This window comes from Mangifera indica, chromosome 13 (genome assembly GCF_011075055.1).
Source record: "Mangifera indica cultivar Alphonso chromosome 13, CATAS_Mindica_2.1, whole genome shotgun sequence".
Taxonomy (NCBI): Eukaryota; Viridiplantae; Streptophyta; class Magnoliopsida; order Sapindales; family Anacardiaceae; genus Mangifera; species Mangifera indica.
Genome location: NC_058149.1, coordinates 11,874,268 through 11,898,407, shown reverse-complemented (window position 1 = coordinate 11,898,407; position 24,140 = coordinate 11,874,268). Strand labels below are relative to the sequence as shown.

Genomic DNA, 24,140 nt, shown 5'->3' with positions numbered 1-24,140 from the left:
TAATGGTAGAGCTGAAATTAGTCAATATTTGTAGTACTTGTACCTCAACAGCTTCAAAATTATTGAAGAATAATAATAGGTCAAAATTACTTTCATGGCCTTGACTATTGATAAACCATTGTTGTTCTTCAATGGTTTCCTCTATCTTGCAAGTTTTGAAACCTTAGGACTTGGTATATTTTCGAAAGCCAAACTGAACAAAGATAATACTAAGTAAAGAAAGATGTTGCAGCCAAAAAACGATAAAAACCTCCTAACTGTATTATTCATTACAAAACAAAATACAGGCACAATACTACAATTAAGCACAGATCACATACCAGTTTGCACCCAAACTATGCTATTTGGGCCTAAACAAAGCACACATACATTAATTTCCATACAAGACTCACACCCCTAACTTATTGAACTCCTAGATATCAAAACTTATTAAATAAAATTACGGATATAAATAAATAGTATAAATTTATTTGTATAAACTAAGGTGATAGTTTATGATTGAGTGATATAATTGTTTAATTTTTTTTTCTACTTGAAAATCACCCAATCAGAGACTATAACCTCAATTTATACTAATAAATTTATACAATTTACTTGTACATATAGTGTTACTTCTAGTATTTCATTACTGGTCGCAACATACGGTTCACACCATCACCTCTGATTGATCCATTGGTTGGTCCCGTTTCTTCTCTCTTTGAAGTGAAAACCGACATGCCCCAACTGCATCTTCAATTGAAAGGAAAAAACTTTCTTTCCCTATGGTCTCTGTGAACTTTGACAGTATCATTTTTTCCATTACATTAACCCTTGGATTTATTAGTGCAATCTGTACAAAGTAAATAAGTAATTTGTCATTACAAAAATTTCCAAATTGTTTGATTTAATTAAAGGGTTTTGAGAGGAATACCTTGATACCCTTTGCTTGAAGAATTCTGTTTATTTCTGAGAGGGATGAAATGCCTGTCATGTCTATGGATGTAACTCCTGCAGAATCAACCATAATCCATTTTATCATATCCAATTTGACGAATTAATCTTAATCTTTTAACAATTGAAGAAAGTAAATCCGACCTGACAAATCTAGTAACACATGCTCAATACTATTCAATCCTGAATCAGATGGTCTCTCTTCTTCCCGAATCCACCTCAAAATCCTGAAAAAATTAAGCAGAACAATTTGTTAGAAAATTTACATTAATTATGATTTTAGTTTAATGAAACTGGCTAATTGAATATAATTCAATAACAATTTCCAAATGAGTTTAAGTGATCAATAAAAAAAGGTTATATAATCTGAATAGACTGTATTAATGTGGATCTTACGATTTATTGAACCTTTTGATAGGTTTATTAACTAACTATATATATTAGCTAAGTCTCATCTCCGAAACTAATACAATATAATTTTTTCTATTGAAAGTTGTTATTAGAGAGGTTTTAAGAGTAGAAAACCAGTCACTCTGATATAAGTAATCTCAGGAGCTTTACGGATTCAGATTGCATGGTGGCATCCCAGGTATTTCTATAACCCTATAGAATTATATTTTAATATTTTATAATCTATGCGTAAATAATGTGGATTAGGATTAAATGATTTTATGGTTGTTCATATGGATTAAAATATTACACTATTCAGAATTGAATTTAACATTAATCATTTCTTTGAACCGAGAAACACACACATGACACAAAATTACCTCTCTCTTAAGTAATTGCAGTTTGCGAAGTAAATAGGGGAAGCCAATTGAAGAACCAGGACCCCTGGAATCTGGATTGCACCAGGATACTGCTCAGTATCTCTGTATAGTTCCGAGTCTGGAATTTTTCCCAGCTTGCAACTAGGTGGCCGAGCCACATATAAAAGGGCCCTGAGAATAGCAAGCCCAACCTGGAATAGAAGGAATTTTATATTTGAATATAATTAGATAGAACAAATCATCCTATTGATGTGTTTTTTGAAGTTTCAGAAGAAATCCTTACTGAAAGCATGAGCCCAACATCCATGGAGATAAAGGTGACACCGAAGAAGCAAACCATGCAAATGCAGAAGTCCAGCTTGTCAACTTTATAAAGGTGAATCGCCTCATCGTATTTAATAAGTCCGAACATTGCGGACATGATGATGGCGGAGAGAGCAACAAGAGGGGTATAGCTGAAGACAGGAGCCAAGAAGAGGAGCACAAGCATCATGCAGATTGCCATTACGATGTTTGACATTGCAGATTTACAGCCTGAATTGAAATTCACAGCCGTCTTCGAAAAGGGTCCTGAAAATCATGCACCGCCATGCATTTACTTAGATAATTGATTACAATAAAAAGGCAAATAAAGTAGAATTTGATGTGTACCAGTTGTTAAGTAGCATGAAGTGAAAGAGCCGAAAATGTTCATGAGACCGAAAGCAAGCATTTCTTTATTCCCATCAATTTGCTCATTTTTCATAATTGCAAAGCTTCTTCCTATTGCTATTCCTTCCTGATTTAAATAATTTTAAAAAGATTTAAAATTTCTGCAACTAAAATTAACCAAAGTAGAGAAGATAGTTCACTTGAAATCAAGTTTCTTACTGCCAAAGCCACAAAGCCTGTAATGATCCCAGCTTTCAAAGTATAGGGCAGATACTCAGGGTCAAAGTTTAACAAGCGAAAGGAAGGGGGATTCAATCCTTTTTGCAAACGACCCACCTAACACAGAGGACAAGCACATACATTAAATAATTTAATTGACAATTCTTATAAGTTTTTATTAATAGAAAATAGACTATTTATTTATTTATATAATTTTAGATTTTTTTTAGGTAAGTTATAATTTTAGTTGGTTCTAGTCTTTTTTTTTTAAGAGATTTGTCTGGATGTAGGCAATCTAATCTAAGCCAATTTTAACCATCAAGAGTGTAATAGAGTTGAGCCAAACTAAGTAGTCTTTCACTTGCACTTAGCTCGATTACTTCAAGGTGTAGCTAGAGTTGAAAAAATCTAGTTTGGGTTAGAGTTCTTGACATGAAATCTAGATTGAGTTAAACTTAATATAACCCAAAATGAAAATTGGTTATGTTAGGGTTAACACAACTAACCTAAATTGACAAAAGATATTTGGAGAAATATTACTATAGGATAATTTGTTAAGGTTGGATTGGAGAAATACTTAAAAGAGTCTATAAGCTTGAGTGATTCAAAAAGTATTGAGACATTCACGATTGTGTTTTTAGTTGACCTTGTTATTGTTTTTACATCAAATCCAACCACTTCAAAAGCAATATAGGCTAGTTTTGTATATACTAATAGTTTTTGCCACATTTTTTTATGTAAAATTCTAAAACGTCACAACTAAGTTGATTGATTTTCCAGCCCAAAGTTAGAAATTGCTAGACTTTGTGTCTCCTCATTTTGAAATTGATTCTTGTTAATTTGCTTTTTTAGTAGACAATTAATTATGCAACACACACACACACACACACACACACACACACACACACATGTCCTAAGTTCTTCAAGGAAAGACAATGCCAACGAACGGAACAACTCCACAATCTTAATCTAAACTATGACATGACATCTTCCCAAGATTTTATGTATTGATCATTTTTACCACTATAGAATGAACCAAAGATGACAATACCATGCTTACTTTGATTATTCTTGGTATTATTCATTTAAATTTTTTTATTTTATTTTTGGATAGTAAGAATAAGATTTGAATATTAAGATTATTGATATGTTTTAAAAACGTTTTAATATATAATTTTTTTGACATTTATAAACAAGGAAAATGTTTTGTTGTATTTTTTGTTTATAATAGATTGAGATAATTTAAAAAAAAAAAAACAATGTCAAAAGTCTTAAAGAGAGTGAAAATAATAAATAATTTCGAATCGATTAATGTTATATTAAATTAACTCGAATATAGTTTCAGCTAGGTTAAAATTGAAATATTTCAATCTAACTTTGGTCTAATTTAGGTTAAGATTAAAGATTTCTTATCCAAAATCCAAAATATCCCAATACAAATAGGAGTGATGACACAAGTTATGCTAGATCCAATTATAGTTCTTCCCTTTCTATTTGTTGCTTCACTTTCACTAGTCCTCATATTTCTGCGGAAAACTTTGTCCTTATATTAGCATCACTTTGACTTATCCTTTTCATATTTTTGTCGGGAGGAATGATGTGATTTATGTGTTAATCAATGTTATTTAATGTATAAAAATAAATAAACAATGCTGTATGTATATTTTTTTAAAGGGATATTCAAAATTTTCTTTTAATATATATAAATACACGTACATACACCATTCATTTTAAACTCTAAACACCATTCCTCATATTTCTTAAATCCGTTTCATTTTTCAATTTTTTTTCTTTTTCTTTTTGTTTTTGAAACACTGACTCTATTCTAAAGCATTTGTTTTATTTTTTATAGTACAGTTCCAAAATTACAAAGAAAAAGTTAAAAAAAAAAAGAGAAAATCTCTTTACATAGGTCACATCAAGAGGGATATTTTAAAAAAATAGATTACTGTTGTGGTATGTTTATTTAGAATTTAAGATGAATGATATATACATATATACACACACACAAACACACACACACACATGGATTAAAATAAAATTAAAAATTTCAATATCCTTTTTTTTAAACAATAAAACTATATATATACATTTTAGGTACACAAATATATACATATTTATATATCCCCATGTAATTTAGTGATTTTGAATTAATGATAAAATAACATCTCATCATATGATAATACATGTAAGTATGTATATATTTATCTATCTAACATAAATATGTATAATATTACTTTTTTTTAATATCCAAATAAATATATAATGTTATTAGATAATTAAATAATTATATGTGTATTTATATATATATATATATATATATATATATAGTTTTATTAAAAAAATTATATTAGTTGATTATTTTAGATATTTAAATATTTTTTAATATATTTACGACGGTCCAAGAAAATTTAAAAAAATTGAAGCGAGGTTATTAGTTAAAATCCAAACAAAAGTACTAAAATATTTAAAAATTGTATATATATATATATATATACACAGTATGCTGCAGGAGATGATAAGTGATAGAAGCACTTACAATTTGGATTCCAAATCTCTCGGCCTTGGCCAAGTAAGCGAAAAGACAGCCAAGTATGACAGTGATTATAGGAGCTACTGCTGATACCCAAAATAGTTTTGGATTTTTTTGCCTCTGAAATTAATTTTTCAATCGAAAAAGATTTATACAATTTACAAAATATGAAAATTTAATCTTAAATTTACAAAACAGGCGAGTCAAGCGGCAATCTGGAAAACTTACCAGAAACCTAGTGGATTGGAGGAAAGCCAGAAAGATTATACCTATAACAGCGCATTCCCACCTCCACTGTAACACAACAACAGAACTCATCGACAAGTTTTACCAAAATTTATCGCTTCAAATAGAATAAATAAGATCATTAAGAAATTCAAAAGAGAATTTTAACCATTATTATTTACTGGGATAAATTATTATAGTTGCTACTGTAATGGGAACATGATTTTATGAAACTGCAGAATAAGAGATTATGAAACTTTGAAGTTGTTGTCTTTGTCCATCAAAATCAAAAGATTTTATCCTTGAAGAGAAAAGTTAAAAATGTATATGTTTTTACTGTATTTTAATCCAGCACACCTCCTTTCTATATTTGAAAACTGCATGCAAGACGCTGATCACATCGGTCTTATGAGTAAAAGTTTTCAAGCCAAGGATGCCTTTCAACTGTTGCAAGCAAATTATTATAGCAGTGCCTCCCATGAAACCAGTAATGGTGGAATGTGATAAGAAATCTACTAAGATCCCAAGCCTGCAGAGGTTAACCATTATGTTTATAGAGAAAAATAATAGCTTGATTAATTCAATGTTTGGCTTAAGCTTGTATATATATATACCTTAGAAAACCTAGAGCTGTCTGCATAATGCCGGTGAAGAAGGTTGCTGTGAAAACCAAGCGCAGGTACAAGTTGGCATCATCTTTAGACGGTACCTTTTGTCCAATTGTTTCAGCTATAAGCAGCGAGCATGCTGCTACCGTGCCCACTGCAAGATGCTTTGAGCTCCCGAAAATGGCGTATATAAGGGGCGGAACAAAGCTCGAATCTGATAAATTAATTTGCGTTAATCCTTTTATAAACGTGCATTTATAAAAGCGAAGAAAGAATAAGAAAAAAAAAAAAAATAGAAAAGAAGCTTACAGAGGCCGATGATAGGAGGAAGCTCGGCGAGTTTTGCATAGCTGATCCCTTGAGGGATGGCAAGGCTGGTAATGGTGATGCCGGCCAGGAGATCATACCTGAGCATTTTCAAATTATATGTAGATATCCATTCAAAGATTGGAATGAAGTACTGCAGAACTTTCTTGGCTCTGAGAGTTGGTTTTTCATTCTGAAACTGCGAGAATGGATCATCTGGGAAGAGGGTTTCTTTGCATTTAGATTTGAACGTAGTCACAAAGTTTCTAGGGTCTCCGAAATTCACCTTGTGGGTTGAAGTTGAACTCGTCTTCGCCATTAATTAAATATGGTAAGTAGATGGGGAATATTATTTAATTAGGAGGCTCTTTGAAGAATTTCGAAGAGCAGCTACCATTTTTATAGTGAATCAAATTACTGTGGATGTGGCGTAGAGGAATCTCAGGTGCCATGTTTGAAAATTTTATTTTATAAAGATGCCGCTATAATTTTTTGTTACTTAACTAAGCCTCATAAACTACAACCCAATATTATTGAGAAATTGAGAATCATACTCAATTTTATGGATATTAATAATACGAGAATAAATTTAGTTGAATGATAATGTTACTTGTGGCTTCCATATTGATGATTATATTTTTTTGCCATCAATTGATGTACGTAATTTAGAGTTTTATACAAATTAAGTTACATTAGTAGTGTTTACCATGGTTCAACAAGTTAATTAATGGTTTTGGGGGATTTCAAAAGAGTGACACGAACGGTGTTGACAAGCGAAGAGATACTTCCAAGAAGATTAATATTGAGTTTAATGACTCTTGCTATCGAACTTTAGATAAGATATAAAATATGTATTAATTAACTTATAGGATGTGTTCTCTAATCAGGTTGTATTTGGCTATTAATTAAGATTTGAGCTATCACTTTCGTTGATAGATTGTTTTTTGAGAAAACACTTTACAAATAGGAAATTATTGTTCAACACATATTTACCAATATTAGAAGAAAAGCAAATCAATTATTATACTATTTAAAATTGAAAATGATTGACTTAAAAAGGTATGTTGATGGCTAAGAAAAACTAAAATGACAATTAAGATTTACAATAATTAATCATAGTTAATTAATACGTGTTTTATATGCGTTTGTCATGTTTTATCGCTTTAAACACGTTTTATTGTACCTTTAGGCTAAAAATAAATAAAATACATATTTTATATATTTGTTATATTAAATAAATATTAAATGATTGTATTTTACATTACTATATTTTTTTTATTTTTTCATCATAAATGATAAAATGACATTATTTATAATGAGCAAAACTCCGTTTTTTAAATAAAGTATATAAAAACCTACCCCAAATGGTGACAAAATGCAATCCGTTTCTTCCAATCCTAACAATTTTTTATTTTTCTCCAACATAATTCTTTCGACATCCTCCTTTGTTATCCACTATTCTCCTTACCCAATCAAGGCAACCATATGAATGAATACATTTAAAAATCAAAAACCCAAATAAGGAATCCTGACCAAGAAAATATGCTAATAGCATAAAAATTTGTGCGGGAGGGAGGGAGGACTCTCACGTGTGAGATATTCTAATAAGAGTCCAAGAATGGTGGGTTGAGCGTTTTTAAGTTTAGGGTTTGTAAAAATGTTAGAAATTAAGACAAAATTGTATCTCATTAAGTTAACTAGATTGATACAAAATTAGAGCTGTTGGTTGCTTTCTATAAACCCCCTTACAAATTATTTAATTAATATCTTTATAATTTATTTTCAATTCGTTAAGTTTAAAAATTTTAAACAGTGCAAACTGGCCATGGAGAGCCATGGATCACAGACGATATCTCCCCATGGCCTTTTGAATTTTCAATAGCTATAGGCACTGCTGCATGGTTACATCCAATATATTGAGCTTAAAGGTATGACAACTAGTTGGCTTGTTTCATGGTATCACTCAAACTTTCAATCTCTGGTGGTGGGCGCCTGCCTAGATTCCTCGACAAATTGTATTACAGCAAGATAACTGATTATTGGAGCTAGCTGTGCTTACGTAACTTCTGTCAATGTTGAAATTATGCCTCGTGGTTGTCTTTTCTGTTGATTAAATGGGTTAATTAGCGGATTTAGATTAAATTTCACATAACTAATTAATACTTAATCTTTCTTTTTTAATTTTTAAGGCGATAAAATTATGTGTATTTATTTTAAATATATAGATAAATATATATTTATATATATCATCACGTGATTTAATAATTTTGAAATAACAATAAAATAATATTTAATATATGATAATGTATATAAATATATATTTATTTGTATATTTAAAATAAGTATAAATAATATTACTTTTTTTAAAAAGTATCACATCATAACACTCCATATACACACACATATATTAAATTTAATTAGGGATTTACTTGATTAATTCTTTCCCTTCATCGTACAAAACATATGTGGAATGTATATCAATATCACCAAACTTCGACCTCATGGGTTAGTGAAATTAAAGGAATATTAGAATTTTTAAGGTAAAAACCTAAGTTTAAATATCTATTATATTTGTAAAACCTTGATTTATTTGATAAATAATAATTGTAAGTCTAATGATTATAGCTCTAATAATTATATCTTAAGATTTAAATTTACAATGTCTCAAAATTTATTCGCCGGACCAATTTGAACGAAATTCCCTAGTTAACAAAATATATATATATAAAATTAAACATATAGGTGGTTATAACTCAAACCCTCAACCTTAATCATTGAAAAATTAGAAAAAGCCTACACCACATGGGACTTTATCTATCAGATGACTGTCGACTACCTTGTTAGGGTCGTGGGTCAGGATGAACTAAAATGAAGAACAGCCTCTCAGCCCGACAAAACATGATTTGATCCATTGGATAATGAAAACTACTACTAAAAGTTTCAACTTACAACAAAGACATGCAAGTCTGACAGGATGAATGACAATTGGTAAAGAAGATCAGAAAACAACGAACAAATTATAAACCCACTTGCAGAATACTCGGAATCGTAGCGTAATCATCTTTGTTTCCTCAAAACATCCAAAATGCATTCATTTATAAATAATTCAGATTTACCTATCATATAGCGTAAAGTTTTGTGCCACCGAAAGTCTCCAAAATGTAAAGGTCAAATTATTGTTAGTGCATCACCATATAAACCTTCCTCGGTTACTCAGCATGTAACCAGGGCAGTTTTTCTTCATTTCTGGCAACGATGTTGATAGTGTGTTCTTGTAGCACAGAAAATTGAAAGGGAAATTATCAGCTCAAGTTTGAAAATCTAGTCGTTTGTGAAATCTTCAATCAAATTACGCGGCATTTTCAGTATCATTTCAATGCCCTCAATTATTGTTGGCCTGTATATATAACTATGATGTCAAACAAAGTCTACAAGAAAACCTAATTTGAGTGCCGATTACTCCACTAAATCATGCATTGCCAGGGTACGTTGATTTACTAGCTAAAAGCTTCTTGACTCTGGCTATATGCTTCCAAACACACACATCCACAAACACGTAAATACACATACGTGGTCATAAATGTAAGATTTATTCTCTATTAACTAAATAGATAAAATCAATCAATCTTAATTTCATGATTTATATATGGATTATAAAATACTAAATTAAAATTCTTTAAAATTATAAGAATACCTAAATCATTATACAATCTGAGTCAAAGAGCTCTTGAAATTACCTACATCGGAGTGATTAATCTTTCACTTCTGAAACCTCTTTGAATAACAATTTTTAATGGGTAAAGTTATATTATATTTGTTATAGAGTGAAGATCCAACTAATATATAATAAGTTAATAACTATCAAAGGTTCAATAAATTTTAAGACCCAAATATTAACTTTAAAGTGTATTTAGTTTATCCTTGTTGATCATTTTGCTTATTTGTGTTATTTTTATTGAACATTTAAACATATTTATATTACTTTTATTAATCGTTTAAACTTATTTGTAAATTAGTATTACACTACCCAATTGCTTAGTTTTATTAAACTAAAATTATAGTTTATGTTAGTCTTTGTCAAAAAAATTTCTAACAATAAATTCACAATCGAGATGGCCAACTCTACATAGTGAACTAAGCAAGTTGCAGTATAATAGTACAAGTGCTTTATTTTTTTTGGCAGTGTATAAATAATTTTTAAAGAGGCTATTATCATAATTTATTATTTTTTTTATGAAGTATAGTTTTAAATACCTTTATTTTGAAAAAGAAAAGGTTTCTATCTTTTCTTATTACATATTATAACACAAATAATACAATGTATCTACGCTTTTTAATTGTTTGAAAAATGATCAACAACTTGTTTGAAAATCTGAATACGATCAAGAAAACGACTTCGTGCTCATCTTCTTCAGTTGTCCTCCGTCCTTCATTTTAGACTGCAAAATCAAGTCAAGTTTAAGCCTGCATTGCCACTCCAATCATGGTTATGAATAGTGACCTTGCTTGGTATTTTCACAGTAGAGAAATTTCAATACCTTGTTCAAATACAAAATTTCTTTCACTTAAAAAAAGTGTTACAAGTGCCTCATGTAACCAAGAATCTGATAAACATTTCTAGATTAGTAATATATAATCCAAGAACTGTAAAGTTTGTCCCTAACTTGTGTTTTTCTGAAGGACAGAACAACCATGGAGGTTCATTCCCCCCCACCAAAACTTTCTAAAACAACTTGTTGCAAATGCATGCATTAGTTTCCTTTTTTAACTTTTATTTGATTAAGCAGTCTTTGTCCTTCCAAACAATTGACTCAATCTTTCAATGTTCGAATAACAACATCACCAAGCAGGAGACACCAATTAGAGCCATGCAACTGAAGCCTTCATAGATTAAAAGACTTAAAAGCAATACCAGACTCAACCAATCAAGCCCATAACTAGATTAGGAGCGCACACATTTTCAGCAAGGAAATGTTCAGTAAAAAGTAGCAATTGTCCAGGTTGATGAAGATGGTGTTTGCCCAAGTAATATTTTATTATCAAAAATAATAAATCATTATAAAGATATATTATTTAAAAAACTATTAAGTATAAATTTTTGCTATACATGATAAAAATTACAAATTATAAATAATTATTGAATGAATGAATATATACGTTAGAAATATATATTTGGTTTATAAGTGTGAAGATTGAAATTCATATTATACAAAACCAATTGACTTGTATTAAAGTCTAATTCACACACTTATATACCACTCTCTTATATTTTATGTTCGAGAGTTTTAGTCTTTAGCACTCTTGCTCAAGTGTAACCATTTAAGTTATTAGACCTGTTGTTGGCTTAGCCGGTTTTTGGAGACCCGTCGTTTGGCTTATGGCTTATGAAGACAAACAAAAATTGAAGTATCTAGGTCTAATCCTAGTTTGTGCAATGACAAACCAAGAAGATGATAGGGAGCGTGAAGAACTCTCTGGAAACTAGAAGAAAAACGAAGGGTGATATTTTCATTAAAAAAGACTAACTAAAAATTACATAAACCACGGTTTATACATGAGTATGGTTGAAAAACTATCAAGCTAGACTTTTAGTTTTATCAAATAACCGTTAAGACCACTTCATTTACAAAATAACATTTTAGTGTCTTAAATTTGACAAACTTGCAGTTTCTCCCTTGTATACTAAGAGTATAGTGCAAATAAAAATATGAAAACTTATAGCACATAAATGAATGAATTATATTTTCCCACATAAGATTTAATCTAAAAACACATCTCCACTCTTTGATGATATAAATCACATTTCTACACTTAAAATCAAATTTCATTTTTTGGTAAGAACTTGAAGTCAAATTTTGTTTATAAAAACTAGGCCAAACGATTATTTCCCACCCAAACTATGCTGAATTTTCAAAGTTTCTCTCATAGTTTCCCTCATTAACTATAAAAATACCGTTTACCCACCCATGACCGGTTAAATTTAACGAAACCCTAACTCCTAAAAATTTAATCTCATTTCCCCCCCCCCCCAAAAAGTTTAAAAACTAACTTTTCTCCCCTAAGCCAAGTTTGAAAAGATCATATTTTCCCCCCTAGGGTTTAGTTTTCAAACCCCTTTACTTTCTCCGGAACCATCGCCGGCCGTCTCTCCCTCCAGACCGTTTCTTTTCCACCGATGGCCCTTCTCAACTCTACCATAACCCATCCGACGTTGAGAGAAGTCGTCTGGGAAGAGAAATCGTCTTCCCAAACGACGAAGACGAGATCGATCGATCTCGTCTTCATCATATGGGAAGACGATCGTCTTCCTAGATGAAGACGACTAGTCTTCCTAGAGGACGACGAGTCGTCTTGTCTTCGTCTGGGAAGACGATCGTCTTCCCAGAAGACTAAGATGAGATCGATCGATCTCGTCTTCGTCGTCTGGGAAGACGATTTCTCTTCTCATACGACTTCTCTCGACGCCAAATGGGTTTGGGTGGAGTTGAGGAGGGCCGTCAGTGGAAGAGAAACAGTTGGGAGGGAGATAAAATCATATTTAAGTTTATTTTTTAATTAAATATAAAATAACGATTTTACCCTCACTACCATTAATTTTAACTGCTTATGGGTGGGTAAACGGTATTTTTATAGTTAATGGGGGAAACTTTGAGAATTCAACATAGTTTAGGTGGGAAATAGTCGTTTGGCCTAAAAACTAACATAATAAGGGTAAAATAGTAATTACATATTAAAAATTAAAAAAAAAATCCTTTATATATCTCACTTTAGAGTTTTAATGTGACCATTTCACAAATTTTAAAGCCTATAATTCAAGTTTGAAAAAGCTCTAACCGTCACTTTTCTACCTTTACTACTTATAGATTTCTATCATTTTTTCTTGCCAATGAAAAAGTTGTAGTTTATAGAGTCAGAGAAGTTACTTTTTCTTATTGTTTCTATTCGATGCAAAGAAGTTGCCTCTTCTCATCAATGGAGGCAATGTTGTAACTTTCAACTACTTTGGTTGACATTCTGATGCTGAATATCTTCGACATGGGGTGGAGATTTTGATGATGAATGGGTCTTTCAGGGGGTTGGCGGCTTGTCATGGTAAGGTGATGGTAGCTCAATGAGAATAGTGGGAGCTAACCGGAGCACAAAAGAAAAAGGTAAAGGTGAAATGAAAGAAAAAACAGATGCTATGCAAATTTGATATCTAAAATGATTTTTAAACTTTTTGTTAATTTGGGATAATATAATAACAGTAAAAAGTGAGATAGTTAAAAATAATATAAAAAAATTTAATTTATATCATCAAAGGTGAAAAATGTTTTTAGACAAAACTCTTAGAGTACGTTTGGTTAAAGGTTAATAAATATTATTTTAGTAATATCTCTTTTATTACTCATATTATTTTGTTTAGTTTATAGATAATAAAAAATTCAGATAATCTTCAATTATCAATGATGATATCCTTAAGTATGAAAAGATTATTAAGGTAATTTTGATTTTATATAACTATATTCTTATTTATTAATTTTTTTAGGGTAAAAATAATTTTATTTTTAATTAATATAATAAATAACATAAAAAATATTTTAAAATAATTAGACTTAAGGACATTTAAATAAAATAATATATTAATATTATTTTATTACCTTTAACCAAATATATAATTATTTATATTTATCAAATTTTATTAAATATAGTAATAATTTATACTTAATGATTTTTAAAATCATCTATAATCTTTTAGTTTTGGTAATAAAATATGTATAGGTAAAAATAGACACGGTGTCAAATTAAAAAGAATTTTCTTGAATCATAACAAGCCGATATTGTCTCACTTCCTTTGCCTCAACAGCTTATAACTACCATCAATCTCTCCATTTTTCTAAGTCTACCGTAAGTCCGATGACTTCTTCGTCTTCATTGACCCAATATATTGGTTCAACTTTGTGGCTTCTGAACATTTGTCATTTTTGCAGACAAATTCTGAACACAAGCTCCGAGCTAGCAGAGAAAGATTCTCGCGACAATTGAGTATGTCACAATCTCTATAAAAGCAAAGCTTGTCTTCCTCCACATGCTACCACCTTTCAAAAACTAAAGCACAGGCTTCGCGAGATTTTCTTCCCAGATGATTCCCTCTACGCATTCAAGAACAAGACTTTCCGTAGAAAAATTGTTTTGGGTTTTCAATATGTGTTTCCTATATTACAATGGGCTCCTGCTTACAATCTGCACTCTTTAGGTCTGATCTTATAGCCAGACTCACCATTGCCAGCTTAGCCATCCCTCAGGTTTTTTATTTCAATCAACATTATCAAAAGGGAAACGATTTTTATTTTTTTTGGACTGGCAGGGAATTAGTTATGCTAAGCTTGCGAATTTGCCTCCGGTAATTGGACTGTGTAAGTGCAAGAACACTCTCCTTCCATAAACAAATTTTATATCATAAATGTGTGATGTCAGTTTTATATTTTTGTAGTTATTATGTGATGCCGGTAGATTCAAGCTTTGTGCCACCACTGATGGATTCTGTACTCGGGAGTTCAAGAAATATTGGCATTGGTCCACTCTCAATAGCTTCATTGGTGATGGGTGTTAGGAAATGCTTTAGGACTGAAACATGTCCATGTGCAGTTCATGTGTTTTATTTTTAATTGTTGTCCTGGTCTTTAGGAAGTGGTCAGTTTATGTTGCTGTAGTGGTCAGTTTCGTGTGTACTGTTCATGGCTTGATTCTAGGCCATTAAGAGCAGTTTTCGTGTTACTGTTCATGGCTTGATTCTAGGCCATTAAGAGCAGTTTGTTAAAGTCGTGTTACTGTTCATGGCTTGATTCCAGGCCATTAAGTTATCTGTTTCAGCTTCTATATAAGTTTGCTAAAAAAATAAAAAAGTAGTAGTGTATGTATTCCGCATATCCTCTCAATTTTTTTTCAGAACTCTGCTGCATAATTATATTATTCTTTCTCTATTCTTTTATCCTTAAAATCCAACAATTGGTATCAGAGCTATCTTCTTACGGGATCTGTGTGTGAGTTTTTGAAAACATCATGGAAGCCGAAGCCAGTTTCTCCTCAATTGCTCCGCCAGTGTTCGACGGAGAAAACTACCAGATTTGGGCAGTTCGTATGGAGGCGTATTTGGATGCTTTGGATCTTTGGGAAGCAGTGGAAGAAGACTACGATGTTCCTGCACTTCCAGAAAATCCCACCATGGCACAGATGAAAACGCATAAGGAGAAGAAGACGAAAAAGTCGAAGGCCAAAGCATGTTTGTTTGCTGCAGTGTCGTCGACGATCTTCACAAGAATAATTTCCTGTAAGACAGCCAAGTCTATATGGGATTATCTCAAGAAAGAATATGCAGGAGATGAAAGAATAAGAGGAATGCAAGTTTTAAATTTGATAAGGGATTTTGAGTTGCAAAAGATGAAGGAGTCTGAAACAATCAAAGAGTATTCAGATAGACTTCTTGAAATTGCAAACAAAGTCAGACTACTCGGGTCTGAATTTAATGATTCAAGAATTGTAGAGAAGATCCTTGTCACAGTACCTGAGAGGTATGAAGCGACAGTTACAACCTTGGAAAATACCAAGGATCTGTCAAAAATCTCCTTGGCGGAATTACTTAATTCTCTGCAGGCACAAGAACAAAGAAGGCATATGAGGCAAGATGTCAACACCGAAGGAGCCTTATTTGCAAAATATCATGGAGCTGACAAAAACAAAAAGAAAAAGAAGAAAGGCCAAGAAGGAAACTTTTTTGTTCCTAACAACAAAGGCAAAAAAGGAAGCTTCAATGGTAAATACCCTCCTTGCCATCATTGTGGAAAGGAAGGTCACCCTCCATTCAAATGTTGGAAGAAACTTGACGCAAATCCTTGCCATTATTGTGGAAAGGAAGGACACCTTCCAGTCAAATGTTGGAAGAGACCTGACGCAAAATGTTCCAAATGCAATCAAATGGGACATGAAGCAATAATTTGCAAAGGAAAAGCTCAACAACAGGAGATTGAAGCACACATTGCTGATCAAGGGGAGGAAGATCAATTATTCATGGCTACATGTCTCACAAGCAGTGAATCAAGTGAAAGCTGGCTAATTGACAGTGGCTGCACCAGTCACATGACCAATGACAAGGAACTTTTCAAAGATTTGAAGCCAACCAACCTTACCAAAGTCAGAATCGGTAATGGTGATTACATCTCAGTCAAAGGAAAGGGGACAGTTGCAATAACAAGCTGTTCAGGTACAAAACTAATTCATGATGTTCTTTTTGTTCCTGAAATTCAACAAAACTTGTTGAGTGTTGGCCAACTGATGGAAAGAGGTTTTAAAGTTGTTTTTGAAGACAAGTATTGTCTAATTAGAGATGCAGCCAATCATGATATTTTTAAAGTCAGAATGAAAGGCAAAAGTTTTGCTCTAAATCCATTGGAGGAGAAGCAAGCAGTTTTTTCAGTCAAGGAAAATATCACAGAAGTTTGGCACAAAAGGCTCGGGCATTATCACCACCAAGGGCTGCTGCAAATGAAGTCCAAGATGATGGCGAAAGATCTTCCAGAATTTGAAGATCAGATTCCAAGCTGCAAGGCATGTCAATTTGGCAAGCTCAATAGAAAACCATTTTCAAAGGCAACTAGTAGAGCATCAAGGAAGCTGCAATTGATTCATACGGATGTCTCAGGCCCTCAAAGAACACCTTCTTTAAAAGGTAGTCTTTATTATATTGCCTTCATTGATGATTTCACCAGAATGTGTTGGATTTTCTTCTTGAAGTTTAAATCAGAAGTAGCTCAAGTCTTTTGGAAATTTAAGGCAAGAGTTGAGAATGAAAGTGGCTACAAAATTCAGATTGTGAGATCAGACAATGGGAAGGAGTATACTTCGAGAGAATTCAACCAGTTTTGTGAAGAAGCAGGCATTGAACATCAGCTTACAGCTCCCTACACTCCACAACAAAATGGAGTTAGTGAGAGGAGAAATAGGTACATCTTGGAAATGTCAAGATGCATGCTGCATGAGAAAAATTTGCCAAAGAAGTTTTGGGCAGAGGCAGCAAATACAGCTGTGTTTCTTCAAAATAGGCTCCCGACAAAGGCAATAAAAGATCAAACACCATTTGAGGTCTGGTATGGTTACAAACCATCACTGAAGTTTTTTAAAGTATTTGGTTGTTTGTGTTTCACTTATGTTCCACAGAACAAACGTGACAAGCTAGATAGAAGAGCATCACCAGGCATTTTTATCGGCTATAGCACTGTCAGCAAGGCCTATAAAATTTTCCAGCCACAAACTGGAAATATTGTTGTTAGCAGGGATGTTCACTTTATGGAGGATGAAGAGTGGAACTGGGACAATGCAGAAAAGAAGGGTCAGACCATGACAGAGTTGAAACTCAAGTTTCTTGGTTCTAATACTGAAGAAGAAGTAGAGTGGCAAAATGAAACAATGGATGAAGTCCCTGTGAGAGGAACTAGGTTGCTTTCTGACATTCATGAAAGGTGTAACATTGCTGTGTGTGAACCTGCAGATTATGAAGAAGCAAAAAAGGATCAAAGGTGGACAGCTGCAATGAAGGAGGAGTTATTCATGATAGAGAAAAACAATACGTGGATTCTAGTGGAAAGACCACAAGATAGAAGGGTGATTGGAGTCAAGTGGGTGTATAGAACTAAGCTAAATGCTGATGGTTCTATCAACAAACACAAGGCAAGACTCGTGGTGAAAGGCTATGCTCAAGTTTTTGGCGTGGACTACTCGGATACCTTTGCACCAGTTGCTCGTCTAGACACCATAAGGCTTTTGCTTGCTGTAGCTGCTCAAATGAATTGGAGAGTATATCAACTTGATGTAAAATCAGCATTTTTAAACAGCGTAGTGCAAGAAGAAATTTACGTTGAACAGCCCGAAGGTTTTGTGAAGAAAGGAGAAGAGGACAAGGTGTTCCTGCTCAAGAAGGCTCTTTATGGGTTAAAACAAGCTCCAAGAGCTTGGTATAGCAGGATAGATGACCATTTGCTGAGTCTTGGTTTTAAAAAAAGCTTGTCTGAGGCCACTCTTTATGTCAAAAATCAAAGCAATGGTGTTCTGATAGTTTCTCTTTATGTTGATGATCTTTTACTGACAGGAAATGATACATGGCTGGTTGATGAGTTCAAACAAGAAATGATGAAAGTTTTTGAAATGACAGATCTCGGCTTGATGACCTTTTTTCTTGGAATGGAAATTAAGCAGGCTGAACATGAAGTCTTCATATGCCAGAAGAAGTATGCCAAGGAGATTTTGAATAAGTTTAAGCTTGAAGAATGCAAGGCAGTAAGCACTCCAATGAATCAAAAGGAGAAGCTATGCAAGGAAGATGGTGCCGATAAAGTTGATGATGGACACTTTAGAAGTTTAATTGGTTGCTTGATGTATCTTACAGCAACACGGCCTGACATTTTAAATGCTGTAAGTATTCTGTCCAGATTTATGCACTGTGCAAGTGAATTGCATCTCAAGGCTGCCAAAAGAGTGATTCGATATATCAAAGGCACAAGTGATTTTGGTATTAAATTCACAAGAAGCAAGGAGTTCAAGCTGGATGGTTTCTCTGACAGTGACTGGGGAGGTTCCATTGATGATATGAGAAGTACTTCAGGCTATTGTTTTACTCTTGGATCTAGTGTTTTCTCATGGAGCTCAAAAAAGCAAGAAACTGTGGCGCAATCCACTGCTGAAGCAGAATTTGTTGCTGCAACAGCTGCTGTTAATCAAGCTTTGTGGCTAAGGAAGATTTTAATGGATCTCAATCTGGAGCAAAAAGAAAGTACTGAAATTTTTGTTGACAACCAAGCTGCCATTGCTATTTCCCATAATCCTGTGTTTCATGGGAAAACTAAGCATTTCAACATCAAGTTATTTTACTTAAGAGAAGTGCAGAAAGAAAAATTTGTGACTCTGGTTTACTGCAAGTCTGAAGATCAGCTGGCAGACTTGTTTACAAAGCCACTTCCAATGAGTAGATTCGAGTTTCTAAGGCAGAACGTTGGTGTTTGCAGCTCCTAAAGCTAGGAGGAGTGTTAGGAAATGCTTTAGGACTGAAACATGTCCATGTGCAGTTCATGTGTTTTATTTTTAATTGTTGTCCTGGTCTTTAGGAAGTGGTCAGTTTATGTTGCTGTAGTGGTCAGTTTCGTGTGTACTGTTCATGGCTTGATTCTAGGCCATTAAGAGCAGTTTTCGTGTTACTGTTCATGGCTTGATTCTAGGCCATTAAGAGCAGTTTGTTAAAGTCGTGTTACTGTTCATGGCTTGATTCCAGGCCATTAAGTTATCTGTTTCAGCTTCTATATAAGTTTGCTAAAAAAATAAAAAAGTAGTAGTGTATGTATTCCGCATATCCTCTCAATTTTTTTTCAGAACTCTGCTGCATAATTATATTATTCTTTCTCTATTCTTTTATCCTTAAAATCCAACAATGGGCACCATGTTAAACGATGAGGTTTCTTTTACTGAAGAAAGAGATCTCTATGTCAAAGTTGTTTTCACTTTTACTTCGTTCGCTGGTTTTTTCAAGCTTCACTAGGAATTTTTAGGTATGACGATACATATACTACGGTGATCAAGCTGTTTCTTTTCTATTTGCTTGTGTGTAGTTTCAAAGAAAATAAGGTAATATTTTGAACTGATTTTGGTTATACCCTTTCATTGTAAATTTTCTATCAAAGGCAACTCTGATAGGGTTTATGGCTGGATCAGCAGTAGTTGTGTCTCTACAACAACTCAAAGGGTTGCTTGGGATTACTCATTTCACTGGCGGGATGCAAATCATTCCTGTTATGAAGTCAGTTTTCGGCAACTTTAAGGAGGTATAAAGTATAAAAGAACAAACTACACGATAAATTTAAGCATCTCAGAGATAACAACAAAGAGGTCATTTTTCTTCTTTAATGTGCAGTGGACTCGGGACACCATTGTTATAGGCTTCATTTTCCTAACTTTTCTTCTCACAGCCAGGCAAAGTGTGAGTTTAGTTATTCAACTTCCCTACTCAGCTTAATTTGCCAGTTTATTTCTCATTTAATCCACGAATGATTTGTGACTTTTTTGGACTGAAAACTTAAGAGCACAAGGAAACCGAAGCTCTTCTGGGTTCCAGCGGCAGCTCCTTTGACATCCGTCATTCTGTCCACTTTTTTGATTTTTTTCCTCCATTACAAACTCCATCATGTTCCCACAGTAAGCACTTCTATGTTTCCTTTCTAGCCTTACTTCTTTACAGGAAAGTTTGATCTGCCTACGACACTTATAGTAAAGAGGTTTCCTTTCTGTTTCTGCTTATAATGGATATTATAAAAATTTCTTTCCAAAAAAGGGAAAAATTAATTTTGTCCATTTTTTGTCTAACAGATTGGTCAATTGCCAAAGGGTGTGAACCCAACTTCAGCAAACATGCTATTTTTTCATGGTCCTCATCTAGCCCTTGCTGTTAAAACAGGCTTAATTACTGGCATCTTATCTCTCACTGTAAGCCCTCCTGAAATTTTAGTGTCATTTGCCTTCTATATTTAATGGGTAAGAAGTAATGAAAATTCATTCTGTGAAAATGATACTATTTTCTATTAATCTTAGGAAGCGATAGCAGGAGGGAGAACATTTGCTTCCCTGAAGAATTACCAAATCGATGGAAACAAGGAGATGGTGGCGATCGGTGTAACAAACATGGTGGGCTGGTGCTTTTCATGCTATCTTACTTCAGGTTACATAACATTTGCCTGCCATTATTTTATCTTTAACATTAATCTGTGTTGTATTTTTACAGAATTCCTCTTAACTACGGCTAATTTAAATGACTTTTTAGGATCATTTTCTCGTTCTGCTATAAACTAAAATGCTGGAGCAAAGACAACAATTTCAAATATAGTCATGGCAATAGCAGTCCTTGTGACATTGCTTTTTCTCCTTCCACTGTTCTATATTATATGCCAAACTTAATCTTATCAGCTATCATCATCCCAGCTGTTATCGGGCTGATTGACTATGCGGCCGTTCTTCGATTATGGAGGATCAATAAACTCGATTTTCTGATTTTTATTTGCTCCTTCTTCGGTGTTCTTTGTATTTCCGTGCAGATGGGGCTTGCTATAGCTGTATGTAATATTCTCTTCTCTGGGTAGTGGTAGAAAAGCATTATAGATGAAAAAAGTAACTTTTCGAATCTTTTGCTTGGAAATTCAGGTTGGAATTTCAGTATTTAAGATGATTCTTCATGTTACAAGGCCAAACACATTGATCTTGGGGAATATTTCGGGCACTCAGATATACCAAAGCCTTGATCGTTACGAGGCTGCGCTAAGGGTTCCATCCTTCCATATTCTGAGCATTGAAGCTCCCTTCTTATTTGCAAATCCAAATTATCTCCAAGAAAGGTAAATTAATGGAGATATATGAATGGAGATCTTTATTAAAGGCCAATTATCTTCTGGATTTTCTAAGTAGAGTAACTGAGTTGACTCAGGTTTAAAAATCTGTTCAACTCAATTTGAATTCATTTAGTTTTAATTTGAATCAAATTTGAGTGAGGACATATGACCTCGTTTGACTCATAAGTTTGATAGATGACCCGATTTGCTTTGAACTTAGTTCTTTGTTTGATTAAAATTATGTTAAATAATCATTAAAACGATGTTATTTTAACTATTATTAATTAAAATAATGTTGTTCTGTTAATGAGTCACATTTAAACCATAAATCCGAACCACAAATCTAACTCATAGATTTGAATCATAAACTCAAGTGAAATTCGAATCAAATCATTTGTATTCAAATCGAACTTAAACTATCTTTAATTTTGGTTCGACGAATTCAAACTGAACTATTTCTCCTTCTAACAAAACTCAAGTTAAAAGATATTCAAACTCGGTTCGGTTCATATCCATCTTTATTCCTAGCTATTTATGTGTCACAATTAGTCCCATTTTTCATTGCAGGATTCTGAGATGGGTCCTTGACGAGCAGGAGAGGATCCACAAAACTAGAGGGAGTGATCGGAAATGTGTTATTTTGGACATGACAGGTGACAAAAATTTACAGAAACATATACCAACAAGAAGGTTTAGCTTTAATTCAAAGTCTAAATCTGTTTGTTTAACAAATTTCAGCGGTGACAACAATAGATACAAGCGGCATTGACACCATTGCTGAGCTCAAAAGGGTCATGGACAGGAAAAGATCCTCAGACTGCTGCCACTGATTTCTATCTTTCCCTGGAAAATATGCTTAACTGGGTGCTTTTTGCTTTTGGTGAATTTAAATGGAACTGTAACGGAGAATAAGTCAAAAATCCTTGATTCATTCGGATCAAATGGACTCCATTTGACAGTGGGAGAAGCAATTTCTGATATTTCATCTTCATTGAAGCCCGGGGTGCCTTTAATACACAATCAATGATTTTAGCAAGTTTATGATATATAAATGTTATTTTGTCAATGTTACAAAATAGGCCAAACGAAGAATTAGCAGCTTCACTTCTCTTCCCTGCAATTTTCTGTCATATTTTGTTTGACCAGTTAGAATATTATAGTAGATCTTATGTTCCTCTGATGTCACAGGAGAAGGGACCTGCCCTGGTAAAGCCATCTTTATTATGTAGTAACAAGACAGTAGAAAGAACACTAAAACTGAACATGCAGTTTATTTTAACATTTACAGAGATGAGGAATTATTTTAAACAAACAATTCGATAACATGAACTGAACATGAAAATGCAAAAATATAAAGGTTAATCAGGCATTTCAACACAATTATTCCATTTTACTTGTGGTAGTAAAATCAATGAACCCAGCAGATTGGTATTTAGCCACCACCAATTGTGCCTCAATTACCCCCACCAACACCAGCACCACTGCCTCCCCCTGCACCGCCTCCAAAGCCTCCACCTGCTCCCTTACCGAAACCTCCACCAACACCGCCACCGAAACCCCCGCCACTGCCACCACCACCTCCTCCTTTTCCAATACCTCCCCCAAATCCACCACCTGAACCACTGCCAATTCCTCCGCCTACACCGCCTCCTTTTCCAATGCCTCCCCCAAATCCACCACCTGAACCAGCACCAACTCCTCCGCCTACACCGCCCCCTTTTCCAATGCCTCCCCCAAATCCACCGCCTGAACCAGCACCAACTCCTCCCTCTACACCGCCCCCTTTTCCAATACCTCCACCAAATCCACCGCCTGAGCCACCACCAACTCCTCCACCTGCACCTCCCCCTTTTCCAATACCTCCACCAAATCCACCGCCTGAGCCACCACCAACTCCTCCACCTGCACCACCCCCTTTTCCAATACCTCCACCAAATCCACCGCCTGAGCCACCACCAACTCCTTCACCTGCACCACCCCCTTTTCCAATATCCCCACCAAATCCACCGTCTGAGCCACCACCAATTCCTCCACCTGCACCACCCCCTTTTCCAATACCCCCGCCAAATCCACCGCCTGAGCCACCACCAACTCCTCCACCTGCACCACCCCCTTTTCCAAAACCCCCGCCAAATCCACCGCCTCCCATCCCCCCAGCACCACCATTTCCTAGGCAGTCAGGCTTTGCTCCAGTGCCTGGGTTAGAATATCCAGTGCCATAACTGACGCCTGCTCCCTTACCAAAACTGAAGGAGTGTCCGAAATGTAGCCCATGTCCTCCTCCAAATACACCAGTCCCCCCAAACCAGCCCGGGCTACCATCGAAGAACCAGTCTGGTTTCTTTTCTTGTTCACTCTTCTTCTCTTCTAGTTTCCTACCCTCAACAAAGTCGCAGCTCGCAGCCAAAGAAACCGACAACAACACCCAAAAGAGTTTTCCAGCCATAGTGAGACGTGATGAGATTGTACGTAAATGTAGAAATGCATTTATAGAAGAATC

At 34.0% G+C, this 24,140-nt stretch overlaps 2 protein-coding genes and 1 pseudogene across 2 annotated transcripts; 1 reads left to right on the top strand and 2 right to left on the bottom strand.

The window, feature by feature from the left end:
• Positions 1-226: 226 nt before the first annotated feature.
• Positions 227-6,627, bottom strand: LOC123194328 (probable sulfate transporter 3.5). Its single transcript, XM_044607508.1, has 12 exons — positions 6,246-6,627; positions 5,943-6,150; positions 5,686-5,857; positions 5,332-5,397; positions 5,110-5,223; positions 2,571-2,687; positions 2,352-2,478; positions 1,984-2,270; positions 1,701-1,891; positions 1,075-1,157; positions 911-987; positions 227-829 (listed from the first exon to the last, which is right to left on the bottom strand). Exons 1-12 carry the CDS (start codon positions 6,559-6,561, stop codon positions 647-649), a joined length of 1,941 nt encoding a protein of 646 aa, XP_044463443.1. The 5' UTR covers positions 6,562-6,627; the 3' UTR covers positions 227-646.
• Positions 6,628-14,743: 8,116 nt separating this feature from the next.
• LOC123194441 lies at positions 14,744-22,741 on the top strand (annotated as a pseudogene).
• Positions 22,742-23,093: 352 nt separating this feature from the next.
• LOC123194188 (glycine-rich cell wall structural protein-like) lies at positions 23,094-24,086 on the bottom strand. The gene has a single exon (XM_044607347.1). It carries the CDS (start codon positions 24,084-24,086, stop codon positions 23,094-23,096), a length of 993 nt encoding a protein of 330 aa, XP_044463282.1.
• Positions 24,087-24,140: the final 54 nt, after the last annotated feature.

Coding starts and splice junctions, on each gene's coding strand:
- LOC123194188 (XM_044607347.1), bottom strand. CDS start 24,086: ATGGCTGGAAAACTCTTTTGGGTGTTGTTGTCGGTTTCTTTGGCTGCG.
- LOC123194328 (XM_044607508.1), bottom strand. CDS start 6,561: ATGGCGAAGACGAGTTCAACTTCAACCCACAAGGTGAATTTCGGAGAC. Junction 6,151..6,245: donor TCCTCCTATCATCGGCCTCT/GTAAGCTTCTTT, acceptor TTAATTTATCAG/ATTCGAGCTTTGTTCCGCCC. Junction 830..910: donor TTCAAGCAAAGGGTATCAAG/GTATTCCTCTCA, acceptor TACTTTGTACAG/ATTGCACTAATAAATCCAAG.